The 26197-nt window shown below is 39.1% G+C and overlaps 1 protein-coding gene and 1 long non-coding RNA gene across 51 annotated transcripts in view; one reads left to right on the top strand and one right to left on the bottom strand.

Moving 5' to 3' along the window:
- DTNB (dystrobrevin beta) overlaps nt 1-26197 on the bottom strand; it is a 302368-nt gene that overhangs the window by 152423 nt on the left and 123748 nt on the right. For all 50 annotated transcript variants that reach the window (XR_013402986.1, XR_013402987.1, XR_013402982.1 and 47 more), the window contains one exon: nt 3219-3343. Coding sequence is in view for 39 of the 50 variants with exons in the window: in XM_077960044.1 (XP_077816170.1) it covers nt 3219-3343 (125 nt within the window). In the remaining 11 variants the exon portion in view is untranslated. The remainder of the gene's footprint in view (nt 1-3218; nt 3344-26197) is intronic.
- The window catches only part of LOC144333880 (uncharacterized), a 28796-nt gene continuing 11352 nt past the window's right edge, over nt 8754-26197 (top strand). Inside the window, exon 1 of the long non-coding RNA XR_013403012.1 lies at nt 8754-8881. This is a non-coding gene — a long non-coding RNA (uncharacterized LOC144333880). The remainder of the gene's footprint in view (nt 8882-26197) is intronic.

Below are 26197 nucleotides of genomic sequence, written 5' to 3'. Positions count from 1 at the left end.
ATAAAAGGGAACCTCTTAAACCTGATAAATAGTTTATACAAAACCTACATCAAATAACATACTAAATGAATGCCGAAAGCATTCTCTGTGGGATTAGTAATAACACAAAAATGCCTTTAAACCACTTCTATTGAGCATTGCACCGGAGGGGCTAGCCAGCATAGTAAGACACCCGCCCACCCTGCAAAAAGTATGATTAATTTTCAAAAGTATAAGGTACGGAAGAGAAGACACAAAGCAGTCATTATTTGCCGATTATATAATTATTTATAGAAAATTCAAAAGAATCTGAGTATAAAGTACCAGAATTAACAAACAATTTAAGCAAGACGACTGCCTAGATAGTGGACTAAAATACAAAAACTATTTGCATTTCCATACACTAGTAACAAACTGTTAAGAAATATAATTCAGAAAATATTCCATTTGCATTACAGCATATACTTACCAAAATACATCGAACTGTACACTTAAAGTAGGTGTGTTTTATTACATGTAAAGTATATCTTAAATAACTGTAGGAAAAAGGACACTACTGACACTTTTTGTAACAGCAATTACAAATGTCAAGTGACATAAGAGTTAATCTAACATATAAAGACTTTTCTGGGGAACAATGATAAAACTTTACTTAAAGCTATAAAAAGATATTTAAATAAATGCAAAGACACATTCGTGGAATGAAAGCTTTAAAACCAGAAGGATGTCAGTTCTCCCCAATTTGATCTTTAGATTCAGTGAATCTCTGATCAAAAATCTCAACAAAATTTTATGAGGAACTCAGTAAGATGAGTCTAAACTTTATATGAAAGAGCAAAGAGCTAGTAACAGACAAGACACTCAGAAAAAGTAGATTACTTAGTCCCTTATGGTAATTGACACAGTGAGATATTGGCATAGGGATAGGCAATTCGACCAAAGGAGCAGAATAAAGAACCCAGAAGCCAGACTGTGCATATTTGGAAACTTCATTTTTTACAATGGTGGCATTGTAGTCAGTGGGGAAATGATGGATTATCTATTGAATGACCCTGAGACAAGTTATTATTCAAATGCACAAAGCGAGGGGCTGGGGAAGAGAACTGGATATTCTACATCACATCACACACAAAAATCCATTCCAAATGAATTAAAGACATATGTGAAAAGGCCATCTTTAAAACCTAAAGAAAAAAGTAAGGAGAAAACCACTATAATGTTGAGACAGGCAAGGAAAAACATGAATCAAAAAGGAAAAAGGTTAACAGATTTAACAAAAAAATTGGATTATAGGCAACAGATAAACTGTGCTATGGAACACTATGTAGGGGTGGAGGACATCCTTTTTCCCAACAAGAAGAAAGCAATGAGAAACTACAGGAAAAACAACAACAACTGTACAAGAAAATCAATCCAGTTAAAAATTCAATAGGAATGATTTTCAGCAATCGATGGTAAGTAAGAAAGAAAAGCCCAGTGAACTCCAAAGACAGAGTAACTGCACAAAAGGATCCACAGAATCACAGCATACTATGTGACTGTGTAATGAAGGATACTACCTGTAAATGTCATTATTTGGTTTTATTAGATTTAACCCTTGATCAATCTCAGAAGACTTAGTTATGGTTATCGAAAACAACAGAAATATTATCAGCTTTGACAACATAACAATAAGGGCACAGATGGCAGATGTTAGGAGGCAAAGGAAAAGTAGACAGAAGATGCTAATTTTCTCAGTTTACAAAGTGGAAGTCAAAAAGAAGTTATAAGAAACAGAGTTTTTAAAATATTATTTAAAATTAAAAAGGTAACCAACTTAAAAATGGTGATATAATTATGAAAAACAGGGATGGGTTGGTATGTAGAGTTAAAAATGAGGCTGATTCCTTATACCACAAAAGTAAGTCAATAATGTCTAAAATTGGCTGGGCGCAGTGGCTCATGCCTGTAATCCCAGCACTTTGGGAGGCTGAGGCAGGTGGATCACTTGAACCCAGAGTTCAAGACCAGCCTAGGCAACATGGCGAAACACCATCTCTACCAAAAATTAAAAAACAATTAGCTGAGCATGGTGGCCTGCACCTACAGTCTCAGCTACTTGTGAGGCTGAAGTGGGAGGATTGCTTGAACCTGGGAGGCGGAAGCTGCAGTGAGCTGAGATCACACCACTGCACTCCAGACTGGGTGATGAAGCGAGACCCTGTCTCAAAAAATAATAATGATAACAATGTCTAAAACTGATAAGTCAAGAAATAGTGCTCCAAACATATTATTTAGAAATATAGAGATAACTATTAGTAGATTTAAAACCCAAAGGACAGTGAAGTGTGGGAGGGTATGTTGCATTCATTATAAGCTCTTGTGTGACTGAATTTTTAATTCACATGCATGGGTTATTTTAATAAATATAAACAGATTTCTAAATAATTGAAAGAAAAAAGGAAAAAGATCAAGATTCTCTAGAGTTCATTTAGTCAAACACCTTCCATCAGGGAGGTGAAAGAAAATGAATGCCCACTCCAACAGAAAAACTTCTAAACATCTGATAAAGATTCGTGATCCAAAACCCTACCAAATTTATTCATCAGGGAAGCATATTATCATCATTTAATTCAGAGTGAAGAAAGTAGTTTACAGGCTGAATCTTACCCTTCACTGTTTCTCTTCCTCCCTACTTTCCTTTCTCTATTTCTCAACTTTATTGTTCCCCTCTAGCTTTGCTTTACTTAGCATGAATATTCAAACTAAATACATACAAATAAATACATACAAAGTACCAGTTTTATTTGTAGAATATAGTCTTATGTTTCCTAATTTTCTCTCAATACAAAAAGAGCAAATTAAGTTGATTTTCATTTCCATCTTGTCTACATTAACTTAAAAGTCTCTACGGGCATTACTGCTGTAGAGAAAAAGATCTCTACCACCGATTTAAGGAATGAACCCAAAACCACAAAAGGCAACCCACCTAAAACCAGAACAGTAATTACTCTTCAATGGGCTCATGTTTCTGGAGGCTGCCATATTACTCAGGCTTCAGGAATCAGGAGCTAGGTTTCCACGTGGACACTTAAGGTGATTTACAGAGAAGAAAGCTTGACGTCTAAGTTCCCCCAAAAGAAAGTAAAAACCCGAAAAGTTCAATGTTCATGTTAAGTGATGTCTGGTTTTGATCCACAGGAATTTCACAAGGCCCCCATTTCAGTGTGATCCACAGGCACTTCCAGGGGTATACTTACACTATATGTGCAAGGTCAAGTGGTTTCTCTGGTTGCTCAGGAAAAACAGGATGCGGGGGTTCTCTCGTGGGTACACACCCCAAAGATTTACTAATCGCATGGCTCAGCTTCTTTGCAGGAGATTTCTGTGTCAAAGTAGAAAACAGTAAGGAATTAACTCTTCAAAAGAATGAAAGGAACTTCAAAAAAAAAATTTTGTGACAAGAGTGTAAAAACATCTTTTCAAATGCAAATCAAGTTTCATTATTGTCAACATCATTGGGCCTTGCAGAAAGGAACCTCCAGTTGTCCCAAGGTCATCTGTGGTCCTTCATTTCTGCAGTTCCTCCTTCATGTTTACTATAAAGTCACACTATCAAGTAATGTCAACTTTCCTTCTGGACATCTCTGTGTACTCTTGGCAAGAACTCCCTCCTTTGATGCTTCTAGATCATTTTTGCTAAGATGTTAAAGTTAATTCCCTGACCAGAGTCAGAACTTTTTGATGGAGGCCAGGTGCGGTGGCTCATACCTGTAATCCCAACGCTTTGGAAGGCTGAGGCGGGTGGATCACCTGAGGTCGGGAGTTCGAGACTAGCCCGACCAACATGTTGAAACCACGTCTCTACTAAAAATACTAAATTAACCAGGCATAGTGGTGCGAGCCTGTAATCCCAGCTACATGGGAGGCTGAGGCAGGAAAATTGCTTGAACCTGGGAGGCGGAGGTTGCAGTGAGCCAAGATCACGCCATTGTACTTCAGCCTGGGCAACAAGAGCAAAACTCTGTCTCAAAAAAAAAAAAGAACTTTTTGATGGGCTACAATACTAAAAGGCTAAGAGCACACAGCTTATGGATGTTAGCAAATTAGCTAAGTTACAACCCCAAGATGTTAGGATATTCCCAAATAAACATGAGGCAGAACATTTGATATTAAGGGTCTGGTTATGTAGCTGGATACAGAGTACGTTCACAATATGCAGACCCAGGACTCTACATTACGATATATAAAGCTACAAAAATAAGTTGGCATACCAATACATTCTTCTGGAAGGTAGAATAATACCCACCAAAGACTACCAAGTCTAAGAGTCAATCATAAATATGCACAAAAGTAAACAACATGCCACAATCAGGTTAAATAGAACATTCACTTCTTTTTTCTTTTCTTTTTTTTTTGAGATGGAGTCTTGTTCTGTTACCCAGCCTGGAAAGCAATGGTGTGATCTCGGCTCACTGCAACTCCGCCTCCCGGGTTCAAGCAATTCTCCTGTCTCAGCCTCCCGAGTAGCTGGGATTACAGGCGCCTACCACCATGCCCGGCTAATTTTTGTATTTTTAGAAGAGACAGGGTTTCACCATGTTGGTCAGACTGGTCTCAAACTCCAGACCTCAGGTGATCCACCTGCCTCAGCCTCCCAAAGTGCTGGGATTACAGGTGTAAGCCACCACACCCAGCCTAGAACCTTCACTTCTAAAACTCATATTTAAAGGAGGCTCCTTTTACACAGATTATACTGTCCACCCAATTCCCCTAAAATAACACTGTTATCTGAGATTTTCTTGGCAGGATATTAACTGTAAAAAAGTTTAACTATTTCATTCTGCTGCCTCTGCAGTTTATTATCATATGTGCCACTTAAATTGGAAAATAAAACATGGTTGCAGTTGTCTGCCTCATCAATGCCACATCCCCAGTAGACTTCTATATGCTGCTTGCTGTAGTATTTTAACACAAAATAAACAAAAATCTGTTTGCCTGTAAGACCATACAGGCACAGTTAATGAATACTTATTTATAATAAAGACTCAATAATACAATTTTTTCAGAAACTTTGTATATTGGCTCCAAATCACCTACTACTATTCCCTTCAACACATTAAATTCTGGGAAAACTTGGTCAGGCACAGTGGCTCACTCCTATAATCCCAGCACTTTGGGAGGCAGAGGCAGGTGCATCACTTGAGCCCAGGAGTTTGAGATCAGCCTAAGCAACATGGCGAAACCCTGTCTCTACAAAAAGTATCAAAAAAATTAGTTGGTGCGGTGGCATGTACCTGTAATCCCAGTTACTCGGGAAGCTGAGGTGGGAGGATCACTTCAGCCTGGGTCGTCGAGGCTGCAGTGAGCTGAGATTGTGCCAACTGCACCCCACCCTGGGCGACAGAGTAAGACCCTGTTCCCCCTCCCCCCAAAAAAAAAATTCTGGGAAAAGTCTAGATGTAACCTAATTTCCTGAAAGTATATAAAGCGAAACATAGCAGAAATTCTCAACTTCTCCCCTAACTTCTTTCCATTTTCCTTTTGCCCATCAAGAAGTCATGACGTGACGCTGAATTTTCCCGCACTACAACAGTTTCTGCACTGCCCCCAGAGATCATGTCACCCTTCTGCTTAACACCCTTCAAAGGCTGATAGTCACTTACAGAATGAGATCTAAGTAAATGCCTTCATTTTCCATACAAAAGCTTTCACACCTGACTCCTGCCTCTCTCTCTTTCCACTTCCCACTCACGTAAATGATGAGCTGCTCACAGTTAACTCAATGTACACTGTGCTCTTTTAGGTCTCTGTATCTTGGCACATGCCTTTTCCAGGTCTCCCTTTCCCAATCTACCTTTCTGTACATTTTTTGCTCATCTCTCAAGCCTGCTGGTCAGCATCCCTTCCTCTGTGAAAACTTTCCTCACTGCTCCATACGACAGCAAGTGTCTTTCCAGGCTACCCATTTACCTGTACCTATTTCCACTGTTTCACTTACCATGCTATACTGCAATTTTTATTTTTATTTATTTATGTCTTTATTTGAGACAGAGTCTCGATCTGTCACCAGGCTAGAGTGCAGTGGCGCGATCTCGGCTCACTGCAACCACCGCCTCCCAGGTTCAAGCGATTCTTCTGCCTCAGCCTCCCGATTCGCTGGGACTACAGGTGCATGCCACCACGCCTGGCTAATTTTTGTATTTTTAGTAGATATGGGGTTTCACCATGTTGGCCAGGATGGTCTTGATCTCCTGACTTCGCGAACCGCCCGCCTCAGTCTCCCAAAGTGCTGGGATTACAGGCATGAGCCACCACACCCGGCTGTACAGTTTTAAAAGTTATAAAACAAATACCTACCTACCCACTATTCTGCCTGTGAAACAGAACATTCGTCACTCTGAAGACTCCTTATGGGCCCTCATCCTAATACTATATCCCACTCATACTCTACCCCCTCTTCTCCTGATAATCACTATCCTGGATTTCGTATTAATCATTTCTTTGACTTTATTATCTTAGCAATTACGTATAATACATTGTTTAGATACGTATAAAACCTGTATAGCTCTCTATATATTCTTCTGCAACTTGCTTCTTTCACTCAGTTATGTTACAACTTATCCATTTTGATGGATATAATTGCAATTCATTTTTTTCACTGCTTGATGTTATTTCATTGGTTAATTACACTGTAATTTATATATCCATTCCACTGCTGATGAACGTTTGGGGTGTTTCCACATTTTCCATTCATTTGCAATGCTGGTATAACTTTCCTGTCCATGTCTCTTATGGCCATGTATAAGAATTTCCTAAGAGTGGAATTATTGGTTCATAGGGTTATGCACATTCAATTTTACTAAGCACTGCCAACTCGTTTTTACAAAGTGGTTACATTAATTTCCACTCTCATCAGCTGTGTGAAAGTTCCTTAAACTTCACATTCTGGCCAACTTTGTCATTGCCAGACATTTTAACATTTGCCAAGCTGGTGGGTGATGAATGGTACTGTGGTTTTAATTTGCAATTCCCTGGTTATTAAAAAGATTGAGCCTCTTTTCCTATGTTTATGGGCCATTTGTGTTTCTTCTTCTGTGAAATGCCTGTTCCTGTCTTTGTCATAGGGTTGCACTGGATTTTTTTTTTTTTTTAACTGATTTGTTAGAGTTTATACTTTTTGTATTTTAACCCTAGGAAAGTTGTATCTTACAAACAACTCCTATTTTGAGGCTTGTTCGTCACTCTATGTTTCTGATGAACATCTTTAAGTGTCAGTGGTCCCAGTTTAGTAATTTTTTCCTCTATATTCTGTCCTTTTTGTATCTTAAGGAATACTTCCCTCCGAGGCTATAAAGTATACTCCCAAATTACCGTCTAAAATGTTGTATAGTCTTCACTTTTCATATTTAAGTCTGAATCTACTTAGAAATAATGTCTTGATAGGTATCAGGAAATATTTCAATTTTGTCCTACATTTACTACTTACATTTATCATTTAATAGTCCATTATTTAATAAATGGACTATTACTACGTATATTCCTGCTGGATATATATTCTACTTCTGTCCCTATCACAACACCAGTGATTTTATGACTATAGCTTCCTCCTGTATTTTCAGGAAGTGCAAGTGCCCCGGACCTACAGTCTTCTTTAGGGGTGCCTTCATTATCTTCGGCCCTTTGCACTTACCACTTAAGTTTTAGAATCAGCTTGTAATTTACCACCCAAAAATCCTGTTGGGATTTCAATGGGAACTGATCAAATCTATGGATAATTCTGGAGAGAACTGACATCTTTGCATACTGACCATTCCTTTCCATAACTGTGTTCATTTCCCCATGTATTTAAATCTTCTTTAATGTCTTTCAATAAAGTTTCAAATTCTTCTCCATAAAGGATTTATATGTTTGTTCTTATTCCTAGTTATTTTATAAACAGGTTTTGTATATAGCAGCCCTGCTCTTTTTTATAAGTTGTGATAAAATATACATAGCGTAAAATTTACCATCACCATCATTTTATTATTATTATTTTAGAGACAGGGTCTCGCTGTTGCACAGGCTGGAGTGCAATGCTCAATCATTTAAAAATGTACAGTTCGGGTCGGGCGTGGTGGCTCACGCCTGTAATCCCAGCATTTTGGGAGGCTGAGGTGGGTGGATCACCTGAGGTCAGGAGTCCAAGACTAGCCTGGTCAACATGGTGAAACCCCGTCTTTACTAAAAATACAAAAAATTAGCCGGGCGTAGTGGTGGGCGCACCTGTAATCCCAGCTACTTGGGAGGCTGAGGCAGGAGAATCACTTGAACCCCAGAGGTGGAGGTTGCAGTGAGCTGAGATCACACCACTGCACTCCAGCCTGGATGACAGCAAGACTCAGTCTCAAAATAAATAAATAAATAAAAAAGTACAGTTCAGTAGGGTGAAGTACATTCACGTTGTTGTGCAACCAATCTCAGGAACGTTTTCATCTTGTAGAGCTGAAAGTACATAGTCATTTAAAAAATGCGCTTTTCCCCCTCCCTCCAGCCCCTGAAAACTGCCAATGGCCATGTAGGATGCTTCCGTCCCTTTGTTATCATGAACAGCGTTGCTATGAACATGAGTGTACAAACATCTCTTTGAGACTCTGCTTTCAATTCTTTTGGTTATATACCCATTAGTGGAATTGCTGGGTTATATGGTAGTTTTGCTTTTAACTTTTTGAGGAACCACCATACTACTTTCCACAAAAGTTGCACCATTTTAAATTCCAACAATAGTTCACAATGGTTACAGTTTCTTAGGGTCGCCAATAAAATGTTGAATAAAAGTGGAGATAACAAGCCTTCTTGTTTTTGATCTTAAACATTTTCAACACTTTGCCAGTAAATGTAAGAGATGCTATCAGATTTTACAAATACTTTACATTAGGTTAAGGTAGTTTCTCCTACCCATGGATTACTAAGGTTTTTGTTGTTGTTCTGTGTGTGTTTAAATTATCAATAGATGCTGGGTTTTTTGGTTTTTGTTTTGAGACTGAGTCTTGCTCTGTCGCTCAGGCTGGAGTGCAGTGGCGCGATCTTGGCTCACTGTAACCTCCACCTTCGGGGTTCAACCAATTATTTTGCCTCAGCCTCACCGCGCCCAGCTCAGATGTTGGGTTTAACAAATATTTTATATGAGTCCTTTGAGATAACTATAAGGATTTAATTCATCAATCTATGAATGTGGTAAATTATAAGAATACACCCTTAATTGCTAAGTAAAACCAGTGTGGTCATGATATATTATTTTTCCTAAACACTGCTGAATTTTCTACTATTTTCTTCATGTTTTCATTTATGTTTGTAAGAGAATGGCTTGTAATTTTCCTTTTCTTGTTGACTTTTAAGACTTTGGTACCAAGGTTATTCTAGCCTCAAAAATGAAATTGGGAGTGCTCATTACTTCTTACAGAATCTGGGAAATTTTGTATAATACTGCAATTATTCTTAATAGAATATTTGCTGAAATTCACATAAAGTCACCCAAGCCTGGTTGTTTCCTTTGTGTAAATATATTGAGCAAATTCAATTTCTTTAATAATTATGTTATTATTTGGGTGTTCTATTCCATCTTGAATCAGTTTTGGTAAGCAATGGTGTTTTAGAAATTTGTTCATTTCAACTTAGCTTTTAATAACCAAATGTACAGTTCTTATCTTTTTGCCCTTCATTTCCCAGAGAATACAGTCTCTATGATATTATACTAATTCTTTTTTGAGGCTTCCTTTATGTGGCCAATTTTTGTATATTTGGAAAAAAAAAAGAGCAATCATTCATTGCTGGATACATTGAAATTATCCAGTTTGAAAATGTATTTCTCAATCTCACTGTGTTCCTATTAACTTTTTTTTTTGAGACGGAGTCTCACTCTGTTGGCCAGGCTGGAGTGCAGTGGCGCGATCTCAGTTCACTGCAAGCTCTGCCTCCCAGGTTCATGCCATTCTCCTGCCTCAGCCTCCCGAGTAGCTGGGACTACAGGTGCCCGCCACCCCGCCTGGCTCATTTTTTGTATTTTTTTTTTTTTTTTAGTAGAGACGGGGTGTCACCATGTTAGCCAGGATGGTCTTGATCTCCTGACCTCGTGATCCACCGTCTTGGCCTCCCAAAGTGCTGGGATTACAGGCGTAAGCCACCGCACCCTGCCCTAACTTTTAATTTATATATTTTACAGCTACATTATTTGACATGTATTAGTGTAGAACTGTTAATTTTGTCTTTTTATCTTTGATAAACCATCTCTGGTAAAGACTTTATAAATATGATAAAATATACAAAGTTTACCATTCTAACTTCTCTGGTAAAGATTTTTGCCTTAAAATCCTTTTTCTAAGACTAATATAATTTCAACAAATTTGTTCTGATTAGTACTTGACCTGGTAAGTCTTTTTTATTCTTAACTTACAAGTTTTCTGTGTCCTTATTTTTTGGCTGTCCCGTGAAACAGCATAGAGACAGATTTTGTTTTTGTTTTTGTTTTTTGAGACAGAATCTTGCTCTGTCACCCAGGCTGGAGTATAGTGGCATGATCTGGGCTCACTGCAACCTCCGCCTCCCGGGTTCAAGAGATTCTCCTGCCTCAGCCTCCCAAGTAACTGGGATTACAGGTGCACGCCACCATGCCCAGCTAATCTTTGTGTTTTTAATAGAGACAGTTGTCACCATGCTGGCCAGGCTGGTCAGCAACTCCTGACCTCAAGTGATCTGCCCACCTCGGCCACCTAAAGTGCTGGGATTATAGGCATGAGCCACTGCACCTGGCTGAGACAGATTTTTAAAAATATTTGACAACTGTTGCTTTTTATCTAGAAAATTTAATGAACTTACTGATTAGTAACATTTTTATTAATTTTTATGGCTTATTATGTCATTACTTGTTTTATCTTTTTCCTTTTTGTCCTTTTCAGGTTTTATTTTTCTTATTTTATTTTCCTCTTTTGGAAATTTGCTCTTTGAGTTTACTCTTCTAGCAGCTACTTTTGTTGTTGTTAAATTAAGGTAACATTTATTGAGAACTTAGTGTCAGGGACTTAATGGGTGCTTTTAACTCTCAAAATAGTTTTATGAATTAGACGTTAACATACAGGCACAGAAATTAAAACTCAGTGTAAAAAGTAAGGCTCACATAACTAGGTCTGTCCCTCTTTTCGTGGTACAAACAGCCCCTCAACATGTAAAATTACTCAGAGAAAGAACAGCTGGCGACTGGGAGGGACAGCCAGGGCAGTGAGGCATCCTCACGAGGAGGTAGAAAGAAACAGGAAACCGCAGCCCAGCGAGGGAGATGCGGAGTACCACCCTCTGGGCTCGGGGTTGGGTCATGAAGGTGAGTCAGGGGTGGGGACATGGTGTCCAACTGAGGGGCAGATTCCAAAGTGGGCAGCAGCAGGCGACTCACTGCAATGGTTTCATGTGTGTTCCTGTGCTAGGGCTGAGACTTGTTTTCCTCAGATAACAGGCACTGAGATACTCTGAAAAACTTTTTCTTGAGCTCAGATCACTGTGTTTTCAATCAACCTCAAGCTAATTCCTTGCACAGCACAATCTTCAGCTCAGGGTATATGCTGACAGGCCCTGACATTGGGAGCATAACAGCCTAATGGAAAAAGCTCAGGATTGGTGCCTTTGAGGCCATTCCTGTCATTTTCACTTCCAATTACTCTCTTTCTGAGTACATCATCCTCAGCTCCAAGCCACACCATCTGAGGGGATCCAAGCAGAAAAATGTCCCCCGGTGGCAGACTCTTGGTCCAAAGCCGGCTAAAGCCTCAGACAAGTCAAGAACTTTCTCTATTTTAACCACAATCTTAATCAACATCTGTAACCTCATCTAGTAACTTACGTCCTTTAAACTTAATCATGCCTCAACCAGTTTCATGCCATAGTTATTTGGTACTTCAGCTGCACCTTAAGCTCACCAAAATTAGTAATTATTATTTATACCTGGTGTTTAGAGTGATCCACATTTATCAATTCCACTTTGCAGTATTTCTTCCTTCTTGCCTCAAATTATTTTTTGCTCAAAGTATATCCTTCATTAATTCCTTCAGCAATGTTTTGCTGGTGACAAACTCTTTGAGTTTTTTTGAAAAATATCTTTATTTCTTCTTTGCTCTGGAATAGATTAGCTGGGTACAGAAATCTGGATTGATCATTTTGTTCTACCCTTTATATCCTTTACTCGCCTTTCACACTTTCCATCTCCTTTTATCTATGTTCAGCACTCTGTATTCTGATTAATTTCATCAGATCTAATTCCCATACCCTAATTTTCACTCGATCAGTCCCTAACTTTCTATTGAGCTTAACTTTGATATTTTTGATTTCTGAAAGTTCAATTTGGCCTTTTTTTCATTCAACTTGTCCCTTTTAACAATGTCACTATTCCCAATTCCATTTCTTTAACTTTTTGAATGTGCTATTTCTGAAGTTCTTGGCATGCTAAACCTATCTGTTGTGTGTGTTTGCTGATTCTCCCTCACAGTAGATTGTTTTGTGATTGGGTTTGCAATTTTTGATAATTAACTCACCTTTAGCAGGGGTTGTTTTCTGCATAGGAGTCCCATTTGAACTGAGCTGTAGAAGTGTATGGCTACAGAGAGCTTTTTTTTTTGGTCTACTTCCGGTAGGTACTTCAGAGCAGTGCTATTATCCAACAGAACCTTAAGGGATGATGAAGACATGCTATACCTGCATCGTCCAATATGGAAGCCACTAGCCCCATGTGGTTGCTGAACACTAGAAATGCTGCTACTGTGCCTGAGGAACTTTTTATTTATTTATTTATTTATTTATTTATTTATCTATTTATTTTTGAGACAGAGTCTTACTCTCACCGGGGACTACAGGCATGTGCCACCATGCCTGGCTAATTTCTGTATTTTCAGTAGAGATGGGGTTTCACCATGCTGGCCAGGCTGGTCTCAAACTACTGACCCCAAGTGATCGGCCTGCCTTGGCCCCCCAAAGTGCTGGGATTACAGTCATGAGCCACTATGCCCCAGTTAGAAACTAAATTTTTAACTTGTGAACCCTGAAAGAGCCAATCCTTCTAGATGAATCCTGAGTGGCAAATGGCCTAAATTCAAATACAGCCAAGCAGCCATTTGCTGTCTAGAGGTCACACACATACTCTGCCTTCCCAGTAAATCCTACATTTATTTAACATTGGGACTTTCGTAACTGTCTGTTCCTACATCAGGCAATAGACTGTGACTTACATCAACCAATCAGAACTCAGCAAACATCAACCAATCAGAACTAGGCAAGTTTGCAACCCTCCCGTGCATAGGTGGACCAGAGTGGGAACCTGGACAGGAACTTTCTCTATAATCCCTTTCTTGGTTCTCTCAGAAAGTGCCTTCATTTTGTGCCAAAGGTTGCATCTCCACAGTTTGCAATCTGTTCACTGGAATAAAATCTCTTTCCTCTAAACTTTCCAGAAAACTTTCATTCACAAATTTAATTTTAAGTAATTTAAACTTGTACTTAACACTTTGGCTTGACAAAGATTATTACTTCAGTTTTTCAAGGTAGATTTTGTAGGTTTTCTTTTTTCCCAGAGCCTGGCTGCTGGATATTTTTTGTACCTTCTCTGGCCCACTGGAGTTTTTCTAGCCCCTCTTTCTTAAGGAGGCAGCTCTTCTAAAGTCCTGGCCTTTACAGAATTACTAGTTCTACTTACCTTGAGTGAATCCAAGACCGATTTCCTACGTCATGGGGGCACCAAACCCTAACCTATAGGGCTAAATCCAGTATCCAATCTGATAGACCCCTGGAACACTAGAGTGTTAGGTTTAATTCTGATAGCCAGGGCTTTCTCTGACTTTCAGTCAAGCTAAATTCTGCATTTCAATTGTTGTTGTTATATTTAATCCAGCGTGCATGTCTCTGTCATTGGAGAAAGGAGATTACAATTTAGCTTAGTTTGCCATGTTGCTGGAGTCAGCAATTAGGTTGGTGCAACAAGATAGGATAGATCTTCTATTCTTTTATTTTTTTTCTTTTTGGAGACAGAATACTGCTCTGTTGCCCATACTGGAGTGCAGGTGGTGCAATCAGGACTCACTATAGCCTTTACCTCGTGGCCTCAAGCAATCCTCCTACCTCAGCCTTGTGAGCAGCTAGGACGAAAGGCATACACCACTGTGCTAAGTTAATTCTTTTGTTGTTGTTGTTGTTGAGACATGGTCTTGCTACATTGCCCAGGCTGGTCTTAAACTCCTGGCCTCAAGTGATCCTCCCACCTCGACCTGCTAGAGTGCTGGGATTACAGCAATGAGCCACCATACCTGGCCAGACTTTCCATTCAATTATTTTAAATGCAAGTTGAATTATTCTTGCATTTCCAGGATAAGTGCTACTTGATAATGCTCAAATTAATTTACTAATTTTTTAATGTAGACATTTTACACCTGTATTCTTTTTTTTTTTAAATCTACCACTAAGAGTCATACACCTGTATTCTTTCTTTCTTTCTTTTTTTTTTTTTTTTGAGATGGAGTCTCACTCTTGTTGTCTAGGCTGGAGTGCAATGGCGCAATCTCACTCACTGCAACCTCTGCCTCCCAGATTCAAGCAATTCTCCTGCCTCAGCCTCCGGAGTAGCTGGGATTACAGGCACCCACCACCATCCAGCTCATTTTTGTGTTTTAGTGGAGACGAGCTTTCACCATGTTGGGTCAGGCTGGTCTTGAACTCCTGACCTCAGCTGATCCACCCGACTTGGCCTCCCAAAGAAGGGAGGACAGCTTATAGTTTTCTTTTTTGGTGCTGTCCTTGCCTGTTTGGGGATGAAGGTTATGCTGGCCTAGTAAAATTGGTTGGATACATTCCAATTTTGTACTCTGAAATGGTATATATAAAATGAACATTATCTGTTTCTTGAAGTTTTGAGAGAACTCACCTGTTAAACAGTCTGGGCTTGATGCTTTCTTTGGAAGGTAGATCTTTGATTCTCATTCTAATATTTTTAACTTGCTTGTTGACTATTAAAGATTTTCTACTTCTTTTACCAGATTTGGTAATATCTATTTTCTTAGAAAACTGTATATTGCATTTAGATTTTCCAATTTATCAGCATAAAGTTGTTCATAGCATTTTCTTATAATTACAAAAAGCAAAATTGTCTGCACCCCATATCACTGTTTTCATTTCTGAAATTATGTTTGTACTATAAGTTAGTCAATAAATTAGACCTATTTTACTAATTTTTTTCAAACAACCATCTTTTTGTTATCCTGATCAAGTTTCTTATTTCTATTTCAATAATTTTTAGGTTCATTTTTATTACTCTCTTTTACTTCTGATTTATCAGTACTTCTTTCAGTTTCAGAGTACTGAAATCTAGGTTCCTTTATTTTCGATCTTTTCTTTCCTAGAAAGTACATGTAAGGTTACAATTTTTCATCAAGTATCATCTGAGATGGAAGGCATCGGTTTAGGTACACTGTGCTTTTCCAGTCATTTAATTTTGTTAATTTTGATGATGAACTCTTGTCATTCCATAAAGTTAGAAGTTTACATTCTTTTTAAATTCAAGATGTGTGTTAAGGTTTTTTTTTTTTCCCCTTTCTGTTGTTAATTTCCAGTTTTACTACATTGTGGTGAGGAAGGCTTCTTCCTAAGAACAGGAGGTAAGGGAGTGAGGCACATGGACATCTGGGGAATGGGCTCTCCAGGCAAAAGGAAGAGCAAGCACGAGGCCCTAAAAATGCAAGTTTGCCTGGTGTGCTGAAGAAATGGCAAGATGTGAGCACAGCGAGCCTGGAGTGGAGTAAGGGAGAGTAGGGCAGAAGATAAGCTGAGAGGTAAGGCGGTCAGGTGGGCTAGTGTCTTGTATGCCACTGTAAGGACTGTGGCTTTTACCCTGAATTAGGTGACAAGCTCTTGGAGTGCATCCAGCAGATAAGGATCTGATGTTTTTTAGCAGAACCACTCTGGCTGCTATATTTAGAACAGACTGAAGGGAAAAGGGCAGAACCAGGGAAATCATTCAGAATGCCTCTGTAATAATTACGTATGTATATGTTTACATACACATAAATACACACATACACCCACAAACATGCAGTGTTACTAAGAGCAGGATAAACAGGCTTGTGCTGATATCAATTCTAGACAAATTTCACTTTCTAGCATTTGAACTCTCCCTTGGTCCATCCCAATGTTGCCTGCTTTGAGTTGTTTTATCTCATATTAATATTTCATAAAATTATAATATTTGTAATATTTATTAACTGTATCCTCTAACATAGCACAAGTGGTTTCTGTTTTCTTAAATCTGAGCTTTATCTTTTAAGTAGATGAGTTTCGTTTTTTCCATTTATTTTGATTACTGATATATATCAGTAATATATATTTGATTACAGATAAACATATCAATATATATATTTAAATTTAATCCTGGGACTTATTTTGTATCTTCTATTTTCCATGACTTTCTTTTTTCCTACTTTCCTGTCTTCTCTTGAATTGGTCAAGGTTGTTTCTGCTACACTGTTATAATAGGTTTAAAGCTTTATATGTTATATCTAACTTGTCTAGTAGTCACCCTTAAATTTTTAATGCATATTTAAAATTATATTTTCTTACAAGTTGGAGTTAATTACATTTAATATATTCCTCTTGAATTCTGTGACATGTTCTTATTTCCCTTTTTGCTCGACCTACCCATAAAATTCCAGGTTGCTAACTTTGTTGACCTAAATTGCAACTTATTAAAAGTCATCTTATATTTTACAACCAATATTTGCTTAGATGGACCATTGTTGTTTTCCTGATTTATCTGCTTCCTTCTTTTTTCTTGGATCCCATTATTACCTTCCGAGTTCATTTTTCTTTCTTACTGCAGTGGAGTGATCATGGCTCACTGCAGCCTCGACCTCCTGAGCTCAAGCAATCCTCCCACCTTAGCCTGCCAAGTAGCTGGGACTACAGGCATGCATAACCACACCCGGCTAATTTTTGTATTTTTTTGTAGAGATGAGGTGTCACCATATTGCCCAGGCTGGTCTTGAACTCCTGAGCTCAAGTGATCCTCCCGCCTCACCCTCCCAAAGTGCTGGGATTACAGGTGTGAGCCGCTGTGCCCAGTCAGGGTATCTTTAAAGAGTTTTTCCAGCAAAGTCCTTACAGTCTGAGAATGCTACTGTGGTACACTCGCTGCTGAAAGCTAGTATGGATGAGACAGAGTTTTAGTTACTTCTCTCAGCAGCTTAAAGACACTGTGCTATTGTTGATCAGGCACTGTGGCTCACGCCTGTAATTCCAGCACTTTGGGAGGCTGAGGCAGGCGGATCATGAGGTCAGGAGATGGAGACCATCCTGGCTAATGCAGTGAAACCCTGTCTCTACTAAAAATGCAAAAAATTAGCTGGGCGTGGCGGCGGGCGCCTGTAGTCCCAGCTACTCAGGAGGCTGAGGCAAGAGAATGGCATGAACCTGGGAGGCAGAGCTTGCAGTGAGCCAAGATTGTGCCACTGCACTCCAGCCTGGGTGACAGAGCAAGACTCCATCTCAAAAAACAAAAAAAAAAACAAAAAAAAAAACCCACTGTGCTACTGTTTTCTTAAAACCAGTGATGAAATCTAGCACTTGCATTTCAATTCTTTTGAAGATCATCAGTCTTTTCTCTCCAGTGTTGCCTAAGAATTTCTCTTCATCATTATTACAATGATGCATATTCTATTTAATATTTGAGGGTTCATACTTTTTCAGTATTGGAAATTCTAGAATATTTTCAGATGTTCTGAAATAATTTTCAGACATTCTAGAATATTTTCAGGCCTCAATTTTTCTTTTTTGAGATGGAGTCTTTCTCTGTCACTCAGGCTGGAGTGCAATGGCGCAATCTCGGCTGGCTCACTGCAACCTCCGCCTCCTGTGTTCAAGCGATTCTCCTGCCTCAGCCTCCTGAGTAGCTGGGACCACAGGCATGTGCCACCACACTCGGCTAATCTTTGTATTTTTAGTAGAGATGGGGTTTCAACATGTTGGTCAGGCTGGTGTCAAACTCCTGACTTCAAGTGATCTGTCCACCTCAGCCTCCCAAAGTGCTGGGATTATAGGTATGAGCCACCGCACCCAGCCTAGGCCTCAATTTTTCAAACATTGTCTCTGGTCAATTTTCTTCACTTACAGCTCCTATTAGATAAATAATGGAACTTCCACACTGTCCTAAATGCCTCAACTTTTCTTTCATACTCTATTTCTGGTCTCTCGGTGCTAAGTTTTGGAAGAACTTCTTCTCACCCTGATCTTTTAGTTAACTCATTTGTTCTTTAGCCACATCCAATGTGCTATGTAGCTCATCCAATGAGTTTAACAACTGTATTTTTCATTTTCACCACTGCCTATTTATTATTTTATGATTTCTGCTTGTTTCAATGCACAGGAAAGTCTATCCTTGGTCCTTTATGGAAATTATATTTACCTATATTTAAAGTTTCCTCTGATTGCTCTGCTTCCTAGGGTATAATTCTGCTGTTGATACTTCATATGTTCATATTTTATATTGTTGTGCTAGGCTTCCCCTGTATTTTCATGGTTGTTGGCCACACAGACATCCTCCAGGACTGTCCACTTGCAATCTGAGTCAACAGAAAGTCTATCCTTGGTCCTTTACGGAAATTATATTTACCTATATTTAAAGTTTCCTCTGATTGCTCTGCTTCCTAGGGTATAATTCTGCTGTTGATACTTCATACGTTCATATTTTATATTGTTGTGCTAGGCTTCCCCTGGATTTTCATGGTTGTTGGCCACACAGACATCCTCCAGGACTGTCCACTTGCAATCGGAGTCAACAGTGGCCTCCTGGCTGAGGATCCTTGGCTGAGCCTGTTCTGAAGGAGCTGGCTGACCAGCTTTGGGGTCCCAGTAGTAGTGAGAACTTCCTCCAGGCAGTGTAAGTGGCTCCTTTCTGCAACTTCTCATTTTAACACATACCACCTTCACTTAAGGATGTCTTACAGGTTTGGGCATGGAACATTTCTTATTTTTAATCTTGAAAGGGAATTTATTAGTCTAACTTAATGTCTTACCATTTCTATGGATTTGGTGTAGAAACGGGATGAGGTCAGGATGTGCTTGGTCAACCATCTTGAAACTGGATCTATTGCTTCTTTAAGTATCACCTCTCTGCATTTTCTTTAGCTTCTATCTGGAACTCTTATTAGATGGAACTCCTCAATCCATCCTCCACACTTTGTTTTCTTTTACTTTATAATAATAGTAATGTACTAAGGAATACTTCTCTGTTCTAGCTTCCAGCTCATAAATTTGTTCTTCAGCTATAAACCCTCTTAATCAGCTCATCTGTTGAATTTCTTATTTTAACAATCAAAAATTTGATTTCCAGGATCACTACTTAATTATTTTTGGTAGAAAACGTAACTGCTCACATCTCTCCAAGGAATTAACTATAGTTGCTGCAAAATCTAGTTCTGCTTATTCTATTAATTCTATTTCTGAGATAAATTCTTCTGTTACCTCCTCAGTTATCTTCTCCAGTTGTGTTCTTCTCATTTGGGGTGATTTTTAACGAATTGCTCAGCTTTGTAGTCAAGACTTCCTGTTCAGACATCTACTTTGTGCTGCCTGCACTGGAGGGCAGGAATGCCAGTTGTTTTCAGTGAGAGTGGAAGAGGGATGGAAGGTGCCACCTCATGGAAAAGCTTTATTATAGCTAGTCTTCTTAGCAAGGTAGGTTCCTGTTTTCCTAGAATCCATCCAGCACCCGGAACCCTGCCGTGTCTCTGCGATCCAAGCTCCTATATACTCTACACCTGCGTGAGACACCTCCATCACCATGCTACACTGCCAGCATTGCCCTGTCACTTCCCTGGGCCCCTCACAGTTCCCCAGAGCAACCACTTCCAAGTGAGAGCACTGAAGACACTGTCTCCATCATTAGCAGCAATGCTCGCCTGCACTGGTTCTGGACTAAGGTTTCCTTTTGCAAACAGATCTCATCTACTTTTCACAGAGATTCTTCGTAGTCTGAGGCCTTCTAAGGTTTTTCTTTCCTTCTGCCTGCCCCGCCCATTGTACTTCTGATTATTTAAAAATTCTAATCTATCTAAGCACCAGAAGTAAGATGGAAAAGCTATATAGCATGCCCTCCATCCACCACCCTGAAATTCCCATTTATTTTTATACAATTAAAGTTCATAAAAATTTATTTTGAAAATTATGTAATTTCTCTTTTTGATTTTTTTTTTAAAAAGGGGTCTCACTATGTTGCCCAGGCTGGTCTCCAACTTCTGAGCTCAAGCAATCCTCCCGCCTTAGCCTCCCGAGTAGCTGGGACTACAGGCGTGTGACACATCACTCAGCTAATATGTTATTTTATAAAAGCCTTCAAAATAACTGCATTAAAAAGTGAAAAATTAGAATTGCTAAGCTCCAGTTTAACTGGTAAGCTATAATTTTGATTATTATATGAGAGAAATATAATCCATGTAATTTTTGTTAATCTTCCCAGACTTAGGAGTTTTAGCTGACAGTTATAAAAATATGGCTAGGTAGGGCCAGGCACGGTGGCTCACGCCTATAATCCCAGCACTTAGGGAGGCTGAGGCGGGTAGAAGACCTGAGGTCAGGATTTCGAGACCAGCCTGGCCAACATGATGAAACCCCGTCTCTACTAAAAATACAAAAAAATTAGCCGGGTGTGGTGGCAGGCACCTGTAATCCCAGCTACTCAGGAGGCTGAGGCAGGAGAATTGCTTGAACCTCGGGGGCGGAGGTTGCAGTGAGCTGAGATTGCGCCACTGCACTCCAGCCTGGGCAACAAGAGCGAAACTCCATCTCAAAAAAAAAAAAAATTGCTAGGTGCTAGGTAGAATACAATGTAATTTGTTCACATAACTGAAACATGCTTATAAATGACAAAAACCCCTTAACCCATGAAAAAGAAGCCACTGTTATTCCAACTGGATCAACGACAGCCAAGAAGGGAGCTACATAAGGACAGCAGCATCTTGTGCTCAGCAGCAAGTAACTTTGGCTTCCCTTTTGAGAAAAAAAAGAATACAAAGATTTGCTAGAATTCAATATCAGTAGACTGACACATTCCTAGATCTGTCATTATAGCCAACATAAATTTATGGTTCCATATACACCAACCCTGGGGCTAAGAGGTATACCCTTGAAATATGAAAAATTGCTACATGAAATGCTAGTACTTTAAAACTGAAAAAGCCATGAATGTGTATAGGGAAAAACAAAAGTTTTTGGCCAAAGTTCAAGGCCAAGCTTTGCTCCTAATTGAGCTGTCATCAATTTAGCCTGGGTGGGAAGCATTCAAATGGGGGCAGGGGAATGAGGTGGGTGTTGGCACCCATCAGAGTACACACAACAGGGAAAAATGAGTATTGGCTTTTCTATTAAACATTAGTTTAAAATCATGGACAGAATTTCTTTTCTCTATATATCCAGTAGTTCATAGTCTCAATCTTTTTTTTTCAAAAAATCTGTTGAGAATTTTACTGCTTTACAAGAGAATTAAAGGCAATATATTACCCACAAGTAAAGCTCATAAATTGCTGATAGGAGTGTAAAATAGTAAAGCCACCTTGGAGAGTAATTTAGCAATATCAAATAAAACTGAAAATGCACGCTCCTCTCATCCCAAGGATTCCACTCCTAAAAAAAAACCAAGAGAAACTCTCCACACTGCACCAGAAGACCTGTACCAGAAAATCCATTGAAGTTGTGTTTGGAAAAGCAGAAAATTAGAAACAAGCTAAATGTCAATCAATAGGAGGATAATAGGTATGGATTCTATATGGCACTGCAAATAACCACATCAACATGGAGATCATTTGAAAAAGAATGAAGGTAAAAAAAGGAAACTGTTGTAGGGTACCTGCACCATGATGCTATTTTGATGAAGTTTAAAAACATGAGATACAACACCATAAATCATTAACGGTCACATACATATGAGTAATTAAAAAACAAAAATATAAATGAAAATACTAAACACCAAATTCAAAATAGAGGTTAACTCTGAGGAAGGAGGAAAATGGGTTTGGAGGATATGGAAAGCTTCAAATTTTTCCATAATGTTTATTTCTTTTTTAAAAAAAAAGATCTGGGCTGGGCACAGCAGCTCATGCCTGTAATCCCAGCACTGTGGGAGGTCGAGGTGGGTGGATCACGAGCTCATGAGATCGAGACCATTCTGGCTAACACGATGAAACCCAGTCTCTACTAAAAATACAAAAAAATTAGCTGGGCGTGGTGGTGGACGCCTGTAGTCCCAGCTACTCGGGAGGCTGAGGCAGGAGAATGGTGTGAACTAGGGAGGCAGAGCTTGCAGTGAACGAAGATCTTGTGCCACTGCACTCCAGCCTGGGCAACAATGCGAGACTCCATCTCCAAAAAAAATAAATAAATAAATAAAAAGAATCTGAAGCAAATCCAGCAAAATGTTAAAAATGCAATAAAGTCTTTTCTATATGCTTGATATATTTCATAATAAGAAATTATATATTACTTGCTAGGTCAAAAAAGGATAACTCAGACATTCCAAAGGAAAACAAATTAAATGAATACTGAAGATTACACATCATTGAAAAAAATCAAATAATTTAAACAGCATAACTTGATAAACAGAGCTTTTTTCCTTTGCATACTACTCTAGACAATTTCCTATGTATAAATAGGAAAAATAAAAAACACATACAAAATCAAATCTGTTCTTACAAAACTGAGATCATTATATATACTGCCATATAACTTTCTTTTCTCATTCAATATGAACCTCTTTCCACATCTATTCCACTTATTATGACTACCTATCTATTATGAAACAGATTTTTCCTGCTTGGGTGCAGTGGCTGACTCCTGTACTACCAGCATTTTGGGAGGCCGAGGCAGGCGAATCACCTGAGGTCAGGAATTCAAGACCAGCCTTGCCAACATGGTGAAACCCCGTCTCTACTAAAAATACAAAAAAGAATTAGCAGGGCATGGTGGCGCGTGCCTGTAATCCCAGCTACTTGGGATGCTGAGGCAGGAGAATCACTTGAACCCAGGAGGTGGAGGTTCCGGTGAGCTCAGATTGCGCCACTGCACTCCAGCTTGGGCAACAGAGTCAGACTCAGCCTCAAAAACAAAAATAAAAATAAATAAAATAAAACAGATCTTTCCAGATCTATTTCACTTATTATGACTACTACACAGAATTTCATAGTAAGTACATACCATAATAAACTTAATCATTTCACTACTAATGGATGTTTTGGTGTTTTGGCCATCTTTTTTTTTTTTCTTTTCTTTTCTTTTTTTTTTTTTGCTATCACAAATAACGCTGCCATGACACTCTATGATACTCTCCTACAAAAATTCTAGTATACTTGGTACAAGTGTTTTTTTTTGGGAGAATTCCTATATGAGGAACTGATGGGTCAAAGGTTACATGAATTTAAATTCTGTCACCCGCATTTATCTATTCACACTCCTACCAAGAACCTTCAAGAGTTCTCTTCTCTACACCCTTGCCAAAACTGAATATTATCAATCTCCTACATTTTTTGCAAGTTGGCTGGGCATAAAATGAACATTTCCAAAATCAAAAGTAATTTAAAACTGGAACGAGTGGGAAATGCCAACTTTCATAAAGTTCTTTAATAAACATTGATTATGTGTACCAGGTAATTCGGATACAAAGGCTGAAAATAAACTAAGGACTTACAATCTAATGAAATATATAGACAAATGAACAGATTCTATAAAGATGATTACAGTAGTGTGAAAAGTGCTTTGAAAGAGGTATTCAGTGTGATATAGCGGACCATGAAGAGACACATCAATCCGCTTGGACAATCAGAAAAAGAAGTGATACCTGAGCTAATTAAACGATATACAGAGGTTGGTAAGGGAAAGCTGGGAGGATGGGGAGGAGAGGACATAAAGGCAACTAGAATCGCAGATTCAAAGACATATAAAACTAAGAAAATATAGTGTATTAGGCAACTGCAAATAGTTTATTACTGTCATAGTGCTGCCTGTGAGTGGAAGACATAAATAAGAGTCTCAGACCAGAGACATAACTGTAAAAGCTTTCAAAACATTACCCTGTAAGAGAAAACTTTCAGGTGTTATAAGTCATCTTTGTATTAGAAGTTGCTTCTCGAATATAGGCAGCAGGCAGTTCTCTGGCACTCAAATGCAGTAATGGGTTCCATGGCAGAACTGAAGTAGGAAGGAGTGTGACCAATATTTCAGGTTTTGGTAAACAAAAGTTCTAATCAGCTAAAACCAAAAAGAGCAGAGCACACAAATACTACAGAAGTAAATCCACAGGCAGCCAGGATCCCAAGAAATGCTGACGGGAGTTAGAGGGAGTATGAGAGTTAGAAGACTAAGAGGACCTCCCATGTGCTTCTGTGTATGGGGGGCACTCTCCAGGGCCTGGAACTGAGACGTCACTGAATGAATACTGGGACAGAAAGCTCGCTGCCCTGTTTAGACAGCCCACTGTATTGCTACACCCGGACACACCACAGCTCCAAAGCTGTCACAAATGCTACCATAGGTCAAAATAGGAGGAGAGCCAGCAGTCCACTGACATCACACATGGTACAGACACACTAAAAGCAGCAACAAAAGACTATCGCCACTATTATTTAGCACTGCTCTGAAAGTGTTTTCCAAACTTTTCTCAAGATAAAAAATGTCCAGGGCCTTTGTTTAAAAAATAAAACAAAGCAGACTCCTCGGTCTCAACCCAGACCTACTAATATTCCCAAGGGTGAAGGCCTAGGACTTTGTATGTTTAACAAGCAGCCCAGGTGATTCTTTCCAGGAAATTCCAGGAAGCATTGCTCCCTCCCAAATTAAAAGTTCTTACCGACACAAAGAGGTAAAAAAGTGAGAGAGGGGTAGAACTATCAGAAAGTGATTCAGTTACTGCTTCCTACAGATGATGTAATTATCTACTTGGAAGTTCAAGAAAAGGAACTGAAAAATTATTAGAACCACATACTGACAGAAGAACCAGTGAGACTTCAAGACGGAAATATCCATGAGATCTCCGAATGTAGGAGTCTTAACCTAAACAAGAGGAATGAGCTGGAATTAAGAACTGCAGAAATTTATTAGTGTCTGGGGTGGAGTGAGGGGCATGTAAAAGCTGGAACTGTGAGAAGACATTCAGAAAGAATGTGAGCAAGAGAATGCCAGGGAGTACAGGATCTAGCTTATCAAAGGCGACCCAAAGGCTTAATGAGTAACCGACATGGACATTCCATAGCTGGACATTTTGTAGTCACCAAATGAAGATATGAAACATATAACACACATGGATTAAATTTATTTAGAGAAAGAGTTCAACCCTAAATCTGTACCTGTAGATCTCAGAAAGCATGAGGCATTCAGGCAACGATCACTGATAGATTTGAGTTAATGCAGAAACAGATAAGCAATTCACACTACTGGGTCACAGAGAACACACTGATCTTCCCCACACATGGAAGCAGAAGATGCACTTGCCAGTGCAGCTCTGGTGGCCATCTGCAAGAACAAAAAAAAAGATCTAAAGTTGACAAAAGGGCTGTGGGTAAATGATGACTGCCACAGGAAATTGCTCATTTGAAGAACTGCTTGGTTTAAGTTAAGTCATACACTTCTTTGCAATGGAAAAACCTCCCTGTCATCTCTCTAAGAATAATCAGGCTACAGTTGAAAAAAATGCCTTATTGTTTCATAAACTACACACCAATTCTTTATTTGAACGCATCCATCTTTTTAAACAGCTGGGTCCATTTTGAATGTTCTTGTTTTAAACTTAGCATTTTTGCGGCTGTAAGTGGTTTTATGAATAAATCGTGCCGGCAGACAACACAGTGGAATTGGGCAATGCTCAGATGATTGAAAGGAGCAATATTTAAAACATCCCAAGCAACCTACTGAAAATGTGGATAAAGGTTATCAGAACACCCTGACTATTCCCCCTCACCTTTGGAAGGCTCTAGAAAGTCCAGAATTTCAGAGGGAGGCCTTTGGCCAATGAAGCAGTCACTTTGGTTTTAAGTCAGCTGTCGACCAGGAGAGTTTCAGAGCACTTCTCCCCAGGCCTCCAGAACACTATCAACAGGAGTAAAAAGATGAACCCAGAGCCCTGCATGTTCCTGGCAACCAACACCCTCTCAACTAACACACTGCCACAGCGCTATGATCTGCCTATCTCAGGTTAATTCCA

This window comes from Macaca mulatta, chromosome 13, assembly GCF_049350105.2.
Source record: "Macaca mulatta isolate MMU2019108-1 chromosome 13, T2T-MMU8v2.0, whole genome shotgun sequence".
Classification (NCBI taxonomy): Eukaryota; Metazoa; Chordata; class Mammalia; order Primates; family Cercopithecidae; genus Macaca; species Macaca mulatta.
This window is presented reverse-complemented; position numbering and strand designations above follow the sequence as displayed.